Source organism: Arachis ipaensis, chromosome B05, assembly GCF_000816755.2.
Source record: "Arachis ipaensis cultivar K30076 chromosome B05, Araip1.1, whole genome shotgun sequence".
Lineage (NCBI taxonomy): Eukaryota > Viridiplantae > Streptophyta > Magnoliopsida > Fabales > Fabaceae > Arachis > Arachis ipaensis.
The window spans coordinates 15,520,385-15,534,991 of NC_029789.2; the positions used below are offsets into that span (position 1 = coordinate 15,520,385).

Sequence of the window (14,607 nt, forward strand, 5' to 3'; positions counted from 1 at the left end):
GCGAGTTGGACAGAATTTTTTAGTTTGATGAGTTTCTTTAGTTATTTACTAATTTATTATTGGTCTATGTAAGAATAACCCTTGACCTTTTAACGACGTTGGGTCTCTTGTGCCAATTTTTTTTATAAGAACCCGGTAGTCGGTTTTATAACAATGGTTCTGATTTTCTAACTTTACTAAGCAGTAGTTGGGGTATTGGAGAATTTTTATATAGGCCACACGCTTAAATAATTGATAAAATTATGGAGTAGTAGTTGTGTGATAGATTTATAGTCTAAATGTGTTGAACTTAATTAGTTTAAGGCCAATTATAGTGTACAGATACAGTTTGGTAAAGAGTTATAAATAAATAGTTAAATACTCCCATGACTCCATGAGTGTAATGGGCATGCAACACGTGCCAATGTGTGCGTTGTGGAGTGGAGGGAGCAACTTTGCAGAGTTTGGCTGAGCTTGCCAAGGCTTGTCACAACATGCTTGATGTTGATGGCTAATTGTGGAGCTGCATATGGGATGTTGGAGCGGTGTAACAGGCTTATCCCTTGTGGGTTCCGTATTTTTGGGAAGTGGGTGACCCTTAATGGGCTCATTTGTGTGTGAACCTTTTTGTTTTTGAGAAATTGTGTTTGATACGTTTGAAATTTTTTTTTTCAAAAATATAAATAAAAGTTAAAGAAAAGAATAAATACGTCATTAATTTTTTGGTCTGTGGGCATTTATATCTTTAAAAATTTAAAAATACATTTAAATCTTAACTTTCTTAAAATCTAGACATATTGACCTCTGATCTAATTTATCCCATTCTAAAAACTCTCCCACGTATGCATCTGTATATCGACCAGGCCAGTACAATAAAAGTCATATTTAATTTTTTCGTTAGGTCTACCAGACTCAAGTAAATAAAGAGATCGATGTGTCTAAATTTTGATAATGTTAGAGACTTAATGTATTTTCAAATCGTTGGAATTTAAATATCCGTAGACTAAAAAGTCAATGACCTATTTATCCTTTTCTCTGAAAGTTAGGATTGATGTGAAAAACATATTAAAGTGAGTTCCAAATTAATCAGAATTTTCTATATCTCTAAATATTGTTTGTCTTTTTTTTTTTGTTACCCATAATATTTTTGTCAAAAATTAATCTGTCATAAATTTAAGTTTCATTTAAAATGTTGTTGAACAATACATACACAAAGTGAGATTGAAAATCACAACACTTGCTTCCACATAGATGGGCTCAGTAGTGAGTAGCTAGTGGGTAGCACAGTTTCAGCCGACATGCCTCAAACTATGTTAGCATCAGTAGTCAACTCCTACGGGTAAATACAGCACACTGTTTCAGACCAAATCCAAGCTACATTTATTATTAAATATATAAATCATAATTAAAGAACCTTCAGACCCGTTAGTTGAGTTTGAGGCAAAAAATAATGTACGGTTTCATTTTAATTAAATACTGTATCCAACTATCCACTGTAATACTGTATTGTATATGCCATACAAATAGCTTTAAGACTAAGACTAAGATACCTACTTAAGTTGCAACCTCTACGATTTATTATTGTATGAATACGTGCTTGTGCTTAAGTAATTAAGAACAGCATTTATTTTTTATTATTATTGTTATTGAGCTGATAAAGTTGTCTGAGGTATAACCTTAAAATAATGAGTAAATATTTAAATTAATCTCTAAAAATTTATTCGATTTTTAAATTAGTTTTCGAAAGATAAAATTAATTAGAATTGTCTCCAAAAAATTTAAAAATAGTCACGTTAGTTCTTCTGTCTATTATTTAACAAACGACGTTAACATTTACTTACCTGACCATTAGTGTCACATGTCAACAAAAGCTTCAACGACGTTTTTTTTTTTCACCCTTTTCAACCATTTTTTATTACGGTCTATTCCATCCTTCTTCTCAAAACAGAACATCTCTCTAATCCAATCTTTCGTCTTTGGTTCTCATCTCCAGCAAAAAAGGATGTTTGGCTTTGTGACTTTTATTGATCCGCAAATTGTTAAAACTATTTTAGACAAATGGAATCCCATTATGTTCGTGGGTGTCGAGTGCTTGTTAAACCTTACCGGGAGAAGTCAAAGGTTATTGAAAGGTACTTCCTTATCTAATGTTCCTCTGGTTAATTTACATTTTTAGCTTGAAATTGAATGTTTAAACTCTGGATTTAAGCTTGAAATGTGGGTACAAATTGCACTTGACATTAGAAAGGGTTTTTGTTATAATTTGATTGTTTCTTGATATAATTGTATTAAGGAAAAGTCTAGGGTCCAACAATTCTGTTAAATTCTGACCAGCATATAACCAATAAAGAAAAGTGAGTTATTGGATAAAATCTCACACCAATCTCACACCATTAAAACCATCATTGATGGCTATTTGATGGCTACAAATCACAAAAATTACTGCCCCTAACATTTCTCTCTTATCAATATCTCTGATTATCTTAAGGTTAATTTAGAGAAAATTACATATGATAACAGTATATATTAATTAATTTACTTTCATCCTTTATATATGAATGAAATTTAGTAATTTAATTTTAGGGCAAAATACCTCAATAAATCAAATACACATCAATATTATCTGAATGTCCTAAATTATAAAATGCAACGTTAAAGTCTCAAAGCACATTTCTATATAAATCGAATTGATTAAATTCGATTTAATGAAACACTTAGTAAATCGAATCTAACATATTCGAATTAGGTAAAACACGTTAATTGAATAAAAATCGAATCAGTGGATTTGAATTAAGTGCATCGTTAAAATGCTCATAAATCGAATGGATTGGCTTCGATTTACATGTTTGTTTCGTCTCCCACAATTCGAATCTAATATATTCCATTTGCGTGGACTTTGACTATAGAGTTTTTGTTTTGAAAAATAATTTATTAAATTAGTTTTTAGAAGATAATTTTTAAATAAATTTTTAGTATTTATTTTTGATAAATTAAACTAAAAATAATTTTTAATAAGCACAACTAATAATATTTATATTTAATAAATAAATTATTTTTCAAAACAAAAATTTTATACTCAAAGTTCACGCAAATCGAATACATTAGATTCGAACTATGGAAGACGAAGCAAACATGTAAATCGAAACCAATCTATTCGATTTATTAGCATTTTAACCATGCACTTAATTCAAATCCACTTGATTCGATTTTCCTTCCATTAACGTTTGTATTTTCTGTTTTGAGACATTCATGTAATATTGACGTGCATTTGATTTATTGAGTTGTTTTGCCCTTAATTTTATCCTTTGATCATGCTAGTTATGTTGACAGATACCTTTTTTTTAAGAAATTTTTCATATCAACTTTAATTTAGTTGCAAGAAGTATGTTGATAGAATTCAACATTTTGTGTTACTCACCTCACCACATAAACATGGATTCTGAAATGAACTCAAGTGAATATCATATTATCTTATTTGGAATCTATATTATTTGTCCTGTTTATATAATTTGTTTTGTGATCATTTTCTCATTAGTCACTAAAATAACCATTTTCAATTTTTTTGTAATTTCAAGAAGTTGTGAAAATGCTATATTTCTTAGGAGACAACTAATAAAAGAGCAGGAGCAGGCTCTAAAACTAGTAGAAATGCAAAGGAAATTTTTGGCAGTATTGCAATTTGCCCAAAATTCTCTGTCTACTTCATCCCATTTTGGCTTCTCCACGAATGAAATGAGAACTTCAAAAGGTATGTAGTAGTAATATGAATTGCATTTATTTATTATGAGTACATTCTTTGTATCATTTTTTATAAGGCTACTTTATATTTTTCAGATCATTTCAATTTCAACTTTCATCTTCAAGAATCTTTCAAAAACACACACAAAAAAAGAAATATAAAGTTTAAATAACCCAAGGCCAAAGGCATCAACTTTCTTTTGATACAGTACTAAGTAGCTTTGAAATTTAGTCAAAATCTCTGGTTTTTAAGATGAAGGTAGCAACAGGTGGATTATAAGTTATTAGTAGGACTATATATTATATTATGCATAGTTTTCAACCAGATTGTATCCTTGTCTAGACTCTGGCCAACTAGACGCTGCCCATGATGCAGTTTAACAATAATTTTGGCCTCTGCATAATCAATTTGTTGCTGCAACAACAATGGCATTTAACGAGAAGAAGGGATTAGGGTTTATTCTCTTTAGGATTAATTTGACAAAAAATTTTAAATATATTTTGTCATCAGCTATTCTGCACCAACCTGTCATACTGATATGACACGCTAACGGCCACATAAGCAAAGATTTAACGTCGTTACTCACGGAACAAACGAAGGGAAGACGGAAGGACTAACGTGACCATTTTTAAACTTTTGGGGACAATTCGGATTAATTTTATCTTTCGGTGACAAATTTAGAGATCGAATAAGCTTTACTAATTTAAGTATTTACTCTTGAAATAATATTACGGTGAAGAGGTGTTTTAAGTGAAGAGTCAAGATTATATTTTTTATAATAGAAAAAAAAATTAAAAACATCACTTACAATACATACTTTTTTTATATAAAAAAAAAGATATAACTACAATTTTTTTTATTAAACATCACTTTTCAATAAAAAAAATTCTCATAACCTTGCTGATGGCATAGTAGTATACTAGTATTTTAAATATTTGGACCATGGTTGAATTATGATATCCGGATCAATTATTATTATTTAAAAAAAAAAAGAAAAAAAGAAAGGGAAGGGAAGACAATAACATTTACAAAGAGATAGTGGGATGTAGTGAATGTGATAGCATTACAGAGAAGCTAAAAAGAATGTGATAGATACACCGTCATAGCAATAAAGGTAAGCTAATAACGTGATGAATCAAAATTATACCTCTGTTTCTTTTCCGCATTACAATAATAACTTTATGATTGTTCATCGTGAAAAACAGTAATTACTTACCAAAAAATTATTCATGACAACTGTGATCTTCAATTAGTAGTTAGCAATATATAGTTACGTGCCTAGGTACTGTATTAGGTAGGTGCTTATGGGTGTCATTATTGTGTTATTGATGAGTGGTGAGACACAGCATGCAATGAAACTAAAGAGAGAGCGTGCACCCATCGAATGCCACATTTTACTTATTATTATTTTAATACACAAAAGCCAACACTTTACAACACCAACAACGAAGTTGGGAATACTCGAAATCTTGAGTGTTGTTTTGCTGTTTGTAGTTATTATTGATTGATTGAAACATCTGATATTATTTATTTGATAATTGCATCACATACAAGTATATATACAACACATGGAAAAGAACAAGCTAATAAGGTAAGTGTTTTCATGTGCATAATTACTCGTCCGGCACAGTGATGGGACCAAAATATTGCCTACTCAATAATTGAAAGAAGCTAATTGAAGTATTGAACACGTTGGCTAAGTAAAATTTTATGCATAGTTAATGAGGAATTTGGTAACTAAGGTATATAATGGTTAGTTAATGTGTGTGAATGGAAGAAATAGTAGTCTCACATTCACATGGGGGCACGTGCTACCTTGCTTCAAGAATCAAGACTCAAGAGTCAACCAAACGGTCTCTTCCATTCCATGGTCTACCCTCTTGTTCATTATTCAATTCTTTTATTTATAAAACAGACAAATTAACAATGCTGCCTCAAAATAACCCCAGCCGTTGGAAATTGGAATCACTCATCAGATGAGACGACACATTTTCACAAAAACAATACATATTCAATCTTGAATGCATATATTTATTTATGCTAGCAATATAGTTTGTTCAAATGTTACCTTTTGGTTCCATAAAAATAATTAAATAAAAAAAATGCTGCTTTAGTTTTGGGCTCCTCTCTTTCCTCTTTTATTTGCGAGAACTGTTTTGCCTGTCCCCTTCACTTGATACACGAACTTGACCCTTTCAAATCATTGTACATATTGAAAGGTCAAGTTTCATGATTTTATCTTTTCGGCCCATCCATTATCATCACTTTATTTCGTTTACTAATTATACAATTTCAGACAAATATAACTATCACTAGTCTTTTCATTATCCATAACGATTGTTACTCAGCATATATATTGCCTTTGAAATAAACACTAAAAAAAGGTTTAGTAATAATAAGTATTTCCTTCCAGAAATAATAAGGGGTAAAAAAAAGAAAGAAAAAGCATAATGGGAAGTACAAATATGAAAAACGGGTGAGAAGTGAGAAGTGATACCTTTGGTACTCCTTGGAATTTAGAACCTCTCACTCATAACGTCAGTCACTGTGTCACGCTCATATCCAAAGTACAAAACAGAATCAAAACAAAACAAAACAAAACGCCACGTTGTCAGCTTTGGACTATCTATATGTATCTTACTAATAATTAATGAAAAATATCATAGTATATGTAAAATCATATGATATTTATACCATTAAAAAAAAGTGTTGGAGTATATGTGAATAAAGCGTAAAGGGTAAGTCCTTCTAATAAAGAAAGAAATGAGAATGTGGAAACAAAATAGGAATGCTCCAAATCGAAATCACAATCAGTATCGATATGATTATGATATATAGGTCTGCAAAATTAACGGTGGTATAAATATGAATATGGTTGTGGAGCCTACAATTCCAATTCCAACCATACCCTACTCATTGGTCACTGCTCAGGGTCCCATTGCCTTCTTCTAACGGTGCTCCTTCCCTCTTCACACCAGTTTTCTCAGTTTTGCAGACCTTGAAAATACTCATCTCCTACCCATTATAATACAAATATCTATGGCCCCAGAAGACATAACACCAACACTGTCACACTCACACTCACACACATACAAATAATTACATAAATAACATAACAAGAAGATTCATACAATATTCAAATCTAGGGTGTGAAAAGGGTTCTTTTTAAGATTTAACAAGGCAGATAGAGTACTACTGAGACAACATTTTAGTTATTATATATATAAACAAATACAAAACAAAACAAATTAAAATCATAAAATGGCGTGGTTATCAAAAAACAGCTAGTGTTTCTGAACCCTCAAGACTTGTTCTCCATCTCCCACACTCCTTCTGAGCAAAAAGGTACGAGCTTTTTGCCTTCATTTTCAACAAGTTCTATCTTTTCTTCTTTTTCTAAAAATGGGCTCTTCCCCGCAAACACTTTGACGCAATAATTTCTGCACTTCACATCACGGGTCACTCATAACACATTCATATGTCTCACTAGTTTTTCAAGGCGTGTCTGCGTTTTTAAAGCCTTCCATTCATAGATGGTGATCTATTTGAAGCTTCAATGATCAATGATATGTAATAATATATATTTGTATTTATTTATGCGTGATTTTCCTTTTTACCTCTTATGATGATGTTTTTTTCTAAATTTTCTTAGGTGAGTTGTTGGAGTTCGTTATTGACACTGTCCACACTTCACAGTGCATATGAATTGGATAAGTCTTAATGGTTATAAGTTTATAATCCTTCCTTATTTGTTCAAAGAGCCAGAACAGTGAATCTGCGACACTGTGTTTCAGCGTGGCATCCACGTAAGTATTCAGATCTGAATCACTATGCAATTTTATCAACTCAATCTCTAAGATAAGTTTGGACATTATGCCATCTCCTTCTTTGATTTTAAAATTTGGTTAAAGAATTACTTAGCAAATTCTGTGTTATTTTTGAGTCTGCTGCATAAAACAGACACGTTCTTTTCTTTTATGTTCAAAATCTTTCTGTGAAGTTTTCCATGTTGGCAATTGCTACTTAAAATGGTTTGAGCTATGTGTGATTTGAGGAATAAAGTTTTTGTTTCTTCATATTAGTTTTTCTTTTGTGTATGTAAAATTCGAGATCTATAACTTGGAATAGAGGTTGTGGCTAACAAATATAATCCTGAATTTCAGAGGGGTGTTTGTAAAATTTGTTTGCTTGCATGGTTGGATTTGATATCTTTGATAACTTGGGGAATGATGGATATTGAAGAAGAGAGCCCCATGTCTGGGTCCTTAAAAGCCATGACTCTAAGGAATATGTCATCTTCATCTTCAGCATTCTTTTCAGCAAACCAGTCACCCTTCTTCTCTCCAAGATCACCATCACTCATACCTGATGCTGCTCCAGGTCCAAGTAATAGGGTGGTTCATTTGGATGCTGCTTCCCCTAGCACCAGTTCCATCATTCAAGAACCAAAGTTTGATGTAAATGTTGGATGCACCTTCCCAGATGCATCTGGTAACTCAGGTGATTTGCAAAAACTTGATCGGATATCTTCCTCAGTTGGCATATCTAGCAGTAGCATATCTAGTTCATGCTATCACCGGGATGATCGATATTTTGCGAAGAAAGAGAGAAGAGATAAGAAAGATAGATGTCATAGAACTTCATCCATTCCAGATTCTACATCATGTTCTTCTTATAGATTAAGGAATTGTGATGTTTTCATTGGATTACATGGCTCAAAACCTCCTTTTGTAAGATTTGTTAATTGGCTTCGTGCTGAATTAGAACTTCAAGGAATCAGTTGCTTTGTATCAGACAGGGCTCGATGTAGGAGCTCTCGCAAACTTGGCATTGTGGAGAGAGCCATGAATGCTGCTTCTTTTGGGATAGTGATTATAACAAACAAGTCTTTCAAGAATCCTTACACTATTGAGGAGCTGCATTTCTTTTCTAGCAAGAAGAATTTGGTTCCAATATACTTTGATTTGAGTCCAGCCGATTGTCTTGTCCGGGACATAATTGAAAAGAGGGGTGAGCTGTGGGAAAAACATGGAGGTGAACTTTGGCTTATGTATGAAGGATTGGAACAGGAGTGGCGAGATGCCGTGCACGGCCTCTCTCGGGTTGATGAACCAAAACTGGAAGCGCAGGATGGAAACTGGAGAGATTGCATACTGAGAGCTGTCACATTAATAGCAATGAGGTTGGGTAGGAGAAGTGTTGGTGAGAATTTGACTAAGTGGAGAGAAAAAATTGAAAAAGAGGAGTTCCCTTTCACCAGAAATGAGAGTTTTATTGGGAGAAAGAAAGAGCTTTCAGAACTGGAGTTTATGCTTTTTGGAGATGTCACTGGAGATGCAGAGAAGGACTACATTGAACTTAAGGCTAAACCAGGAAGAAAGAATGTGACAATTGGTTGGGGCAAGAGTAATATGCTAGATGAAAGATGGAGGGAAAAGCATGCAGGAAATGGCTGCAAGAAACAGAAAGAGCCAGTTGTATGGAAGGAGTCAGAGAAAGAGATTGAAATGCAGCACTACCATTCAAGGCTCAAGCGTGGAAAGTATGCTAGAAGGAAAAGGGGAAGGAATATGTTGTGTGGGAAAGGTATTGCGTGTGTTTCAGGGGATGCAGGAATTGGTAAAACAGAACTCATTCTTGAATTTGCTTACAGATTTCATCAGAGATACAAGATGATTTTATGGATAGGAGGGGAAGGCAGATATATAAGGCAAAACTACCTTAACCTCAGATCTTTTTTGGAAGTTGATGTGGGAATTGAGAACAGTTTGGATAAAAATAGGATCAAAGGCTTTGAAGAGCAGGAGATCACAGCGATTTCTAGAGTTCGAAAAGAGCTGATGAGGAACATTCCATATCTTGTGATAATTGATAACTTGGAGAGCGAAAAAGATTGGTGGGATCACAAACTTGCTGTCATGGATCTTCTCCCTCGCTTTGGTGGCGAAACACATGTGATCATATCGACACGCCTTCCTTGCATCATGAACTTGGAACCTTTGAAGCTCTCATACTTATCAGGAGTTGAAGCATTGTCTCTAATGCTAGGTATTGGCAAGGACTATCCAGTTACAGAGGTTGATGCTCTGAGGACTATTGAGGAGAAACTTGGAAGATTAACATTAGGCCTTGCCATTGTGAGTGCAATTTTGTCTGAACTACCAATAACCCCAACCAGGCTTCTAGAAACCATAAACAGAATGCCTCTGAAGGAAATGTCGTGGAGCGGAAAAGAAGACCGGTGGTGGAGGAAGAACACATTTCTTGTGCAGCTTTTCGAAGTTTGTTTCTCCATTTTTGATCATGCAGATGGCCCAAGAAGCTTGGCAACCAGAATGGTGCTGGCAAGCGGATGGTTTGCTCCTGGTGCAATTCCAGTTTCCTTATTGGCAGTAGCAGCTAACAAGATACCAGAAAAGTGCCAGGGCAGATGCTTGTTTAGAAAGTTACTCCAAGCCTTAACTTGTGGATTCACATCCTCATACATCAAAAAATCAGAATTAGAAGCATCTTCTTTGCTGTTAAGATTTAGCATTGCAAGAAGTAGCACTAAGGAAGGTTACATCCAATTCAATGAGCTCATCAAAGTATATGCCAGGAAAAGAGATGTTCCTGGAGCTGCACAAGCAATGATTCAAGCTGTCATCATTCAAGGATCAATAGCACAAACTCTTGATCATTTATGGGCTGCTTGTTTTCTGTTATTTGGATTCGGCCGCGATCCGGTAGTTGTTGAGCTCAAGGTGTCTGAGCTTTTATATCTTGTCAAAAGAATGGTTCTGCCTCTTGCCATTCACACATTCATCACTTATTCTCGCTGCACGGCGGCTCTTGAGCTTCTCCGGCTCTGCACCAATGCCTTGGAAGCTGCCGACCAAGCATTCGTTACGCCGGTGGACAAGTGCCTCCAGAAATCGCTTTGTTGGAGGTCTGTCCAGACTAATGCTCAGTTGAATCCTTCTCTTTGGGAAGAACTGGCTTTGTGTAGAGCCACTGTTCTTGAAACTAGAGCTAAGCTAATGCTAAGAGGTGCCCAGTTTGATATTGGAGAGGATCTAATCAAGAAGGCTGTTTTCATCAGAACTTCAATTTGTGGTGAGCATCATCCAGATACTATATCTGCTCGTGAAACATTAAGAAAACTCCCCAGGCTTATTTCTAATGTCCAAGTTCATGCTTCAACTACTTAGATTTTGTACCTTGTAACAAAGGAATAGGAAAAATCTACCTCTATATTTTATACACAAACCATTTCTAATAAATCAAAACTTAGCATACTGTTCCATTCAACATTACTCCATACTCAGTAACCCTTTTGTAATCCCTTTGTTAGTTTGTTATTTATTTTCCACTGCTAAACTAATGGTAACATAGGTCAAATTATTGCTTTTTTGTTTTGATGTGGATGTCTGAGTCATTGACATGCACAATCTGGCAAGTGGTTGAATGAACAATCACAATCACATTAAGGCAGCTATCATGTTTGAATTATTATCTTCACATTATCAATCTGATGAGGACACCGCTCAAGGCTTTAGAATCATGGAAGATTTCAATTCTATCTAGGTACATGTACAAGAAGCTCTTTTTGGTTTAGATAAATTCAAAGAAATGACAAGCTATATAACATGTAGTGAACTGGCTGATTGTACTTGTGTCGATAAAATAAAAATAATTATGTATACCCAAAGAGTTCCATGCGTGTTCCTTTTTGTTTTTTTGTTTTTTTTTTCAATGAAAAGCTAAACTAAATGGCACTATGCATGTTTCTTTACCAACTAGGAACAGTGAATATGAACAGGGGAGGCTGTTACTATNNNNAATGAGCTACTGTGGACTACAGTAAAAATGCATCGCAAATTCGCAATTGATTTTGTCTCTGTTCTTTTCAGTATTGAAAAAATAGAATTTTAATATGTTTAGACTGACGGTGGAAAATTAAAATAATTGCCCCCACGCAGGATCGAACTACGGACCTTCAGTTTACAAGACTGACGCTCTACCACTGAGCTATAGGGGCTGATTGATAAAATTATTAACTAAACATTAAATAATGACCATATTATCAGTTAATACCTGAATAATATGATATGTTTAAACCCGTGTCCGTGTATGTTGCCAGCTTATAAGAATTAACTAATGTGCCTCGGGTTTTAAACATACTGCTTCATCATGTCAATCAAATGACATGTAAAATCTTATGGGTTTAATCATTTATGGATGCAGCAATCTATATCTGCCTAGAAGATGTAACATCATGAGTTCATGAATTACACACCATTACGAGATTTTTGTCATCGCTAAAGCATGAACATGATATGCACCATCATGCAAAGAACTTCGACTTCCCTCGAGTGCTCCATCTAAGTGTTGGAGATGATAGACTGAGTTGGGTGCAGGGAGTGATAGATGTATCGTTTTCACTCTTCACTCACAAAAGTAAGATGTTCTTGACGTTCTACATAATAGCGTATTATATCAATTTGCAAACGAATACATGAAAGTGTCTTATCTTAATTTTGCTTACCCGATAACATTTATATTCCTTTTAAGAAAGATATTTAGTTTCTCTACTGCAAGAAATTCCAATTCAATATCGCTGAGAAGGATATATAGCTATATTCAAATGAGAGATAAAAGCAACATAACGAGAATCCTACAACAGTGATAGACATTACGAGTAAACTAAAAATATATTCACTTCTCTGTTCTGTAATCAAGTTGTCTCCAAGAATAAGCTCTGTGAATCATATAAATTCTATTTACAACAGTTCACTGTTCCATTTGGTCTGCGGATATCACTTCAACTTTCTAACTAAATAACCACATAGATGAATGAAATTTCCCGTTATCAACAAGCCGGATTGAGCATAGGAAATGGAAAAAGAATCCCCACGAAACCTTGAAACCTGAACAAATAAAACCATATACTTGGGTTGCCAGAACAGAAAAGTTTAGCGCTTTTAACCAGAGCTCTCTACAATCTACAGCATGCTTGAACAAAGTTGGCGATGTCTTCAGTGAATGAGAGGGTCCAAAACCATATCCTGTATGAAAAGATAAACATGTGTATTCCACAAGGGCATATGTTGAAAAGTGGGAATGATCGAGACAAACCTGATCACATACAGGACAAGTTTCACTTCTTTCCATCCATTCCAGAATGCATGCAAGGTGGAAATAATGATCACATTTTGTAGTGAGTTTTGGATTCTCTGCATCATACTCTGCAAGTTTAAAACATGAAAACTATCATCTTCAACAGCTACATAATAAAGCTTATTTCACGGTGAAAGCAAAATTAGCTGTGACAATATATCACCTTCTAAACAAATTGGGCACACATCCTCCTCTTCCTCTAAAATGATAGGTTCTACCAGTTTTCGTAGTTCTAGGTCTGTCTGAACTTTGAGCCCTGCTGATTCCTTCAGCTCTTCCAACTTAGCCGAGGCCTCATGATTTGCCCCAGCAGCTGATGCATTAGTTTTGTCAGCACAAATTTCTCTGGCTACAGGTAGAGTTGGATTGGGACCTAATGTAACATTGAAAGGTGCAGGAGCAGGAGGTGGTGTATAAGTATCAGGAATTGAAGTATCTAGGTTAGTATCAACTAACAGACCTCCAGCAAAAACAGACGCAGCACCATGATTGGATGATAACGGAACATGCTCCTCTGATACTCTGGGGTACTGCATATACAATTGAAACAATGGCTTAACACATTGACTGCAGATCATGAACAATTAAGATGTTGGACTAGAAGTTTATTCTCAGTATAAATTAGGAGATGTTTGGCGACGACAATAGACACCAAAATATACTTAATAGAATAAAATCATATCTGTGGATTATGTATACCATACTTACAATTTTAGTTAGAAAAATACTAGGAGACCATCAAAATTTATTATTTTTTACCATCACTTAGTCATCAACTCAATTCTTTTAGTCTAGTTCTTTTAATCTAGTAAATTTAACAACATACTTTATCACATACTTTTAAATATTAATGACTAACTAATAGCCAAAAACAATAAATTTGATGGCCTTCTAGCATTCCTCTTTTAGTTATATACGTGTATATTACTGTTGATTTATACGGCCCTGAGCTGAATTCAAAAGAAGAACATAAAATATAATGTAATGGAAGCACAAGTAGTGCAGGGATATACTGACGTAATAGTAGGTATTTTGAGCAGAATCAGTGTCCTTGGAAGAACAGCAACAGCAACCACCCATGTCTTCTTATATCCAGCTCCCAAAAGTAGATAGTACCATCGGTTTCATCGTTTCACCTTTCATCACAACACGATTTTACAAGAAAGATACAGCATTTTAGAAGCTAAGATTACACTTGATTAATACGGTATATACTATATGTGAATGAATACATTCACGTAACTACGATCATGCATGCGTCCGATGATGATCAAGGACCTATTAACGAATCGGTGGGGGTTATTGCATGTTATATATGGATTCAGTACGCTAGTTAATTGGAATTCATGAGAATTCACAAAACCTAATCAGAAAAGGAAAACACATAATAATTCAGCTAAGTCGGAAACAATAATCGAACAAAGGCGGCGAATTTCGTATCTCTATATACAAAATGGAAAGGAATATAAAAGAGAAAGAGAAAGAGAAAGAGAGTGAGAGGGGTTTACAGAGAGTAGAGGTGGTAAGGAGCTACGAGCGAGAGAGTGAGGAATGATGAGCTATGCTTGGAGCTTTCAGATTCAAAGCCAATTTCGGCAGAGAACACCACCACCACCTTTCTAATTCATTATTTTTTGTGTTTTATACTTTTATTTATAGCATCTCTATTTTGTAATTTTTAACATAGATTTTATTATAATTTGATTATTTTAAATTTAAAAAAGTTTAGG

The 14,607-nt window shown here is 34.3% G+C and overlaps 2 protein-coding genes and 1 non-coding gene across 8 annotated transcripts; 1 reads left to right on the plus strand and 2 right to left on the minus strand.

Moving 5' to 3' along the window:
- Positions 6,498-14,389, plus strand: LOC107643081. Of its 3 annotated transcripts, none has more exons than XR_001620744.2 (3): positions 6,498-7,063; positions 7,371-7,528; positions 14,378-14,389. XR_001620744.2 is itself a non-coding variant. In XM_016346636.2 (3 exons), the coding sequence occupies exon 3, from the start codon at positions 7,945-7,947 to the stop codon at positions 10,906-10,908; it is 2,964 nt and encodes a 987-aa protein (XP_016202122.1). In that variant the 5' UTR covers positions 6,538-7,063; positions 7,371-7,524; positions 7,882-7,944; the 3' UTR covers positions 10,909-11,261. The 3 variants fall into 3 exon arrangements, 2 of the variants coding, with proteins under 2 accessions (XP_016202122.1, XP_016202124.1); XM_016346636.2 differs by lacking the exon at positions 14,378-14,389 and adding an exon at positions 7,882-11,261 and having other exon boundaries at positions 6,538-7,063; positions 7,371-7,524; XM_016346638.2 differs by lacking the exons at positions 6,498-7,063; positions 14,378-14,389 and adding exons at positions 7,072-7,288; positions 7,882-11,261 and having other exon boundaries at positions 7,371-7,524.
- Positions 11,667-11,738, minus strand: TRNAT-UGU. Its single transcript has one exon. It is a non-coding gene; the product is annotated as a tRNA-Thr (tRNA).
- LOC107643082 (probable E3 ubiquitin-protein ligase RHB1A) lies at positions 12,315-14,513 on the minus strand. 4 transcript variants are annotated; one of them, XM_016346642.2, is made up of 6 exons: positions 14,386-14,513; positions 13,895-14,013; positions 13,362-13,407; positions 13,041-13,250; positions 12,836-12,945; positions 12,547-12,765 (listed from the first exon to the last, which is right to left on the minus strand). In XM_016346642.2, exons 2-6 carry the CDS (start codon positions 13,955-13,957, stop codon positions 12,736-12,738), a joined length of 459 nt encoding a protein of 152 aa, XP_016202128.1. In that variant the 5' UTR covers positions 13,958-14,013; positions 14,386-14,513; the 3' UTR covers positions 12,547-12,735. The 4 variants fall into 4 exon arrangements, with proteins under 4 accessions (XP_016202126.1, XP_016202128.1, XP_016202127.1 ...); XM_016346641.2 differs by having other exon boundaries at positions 13,338-13,407; XM_016346640.2 differs by having other exon boundaries at positions 12,315-12,765; positions 12,848-12,945; positions 13,041-13,407.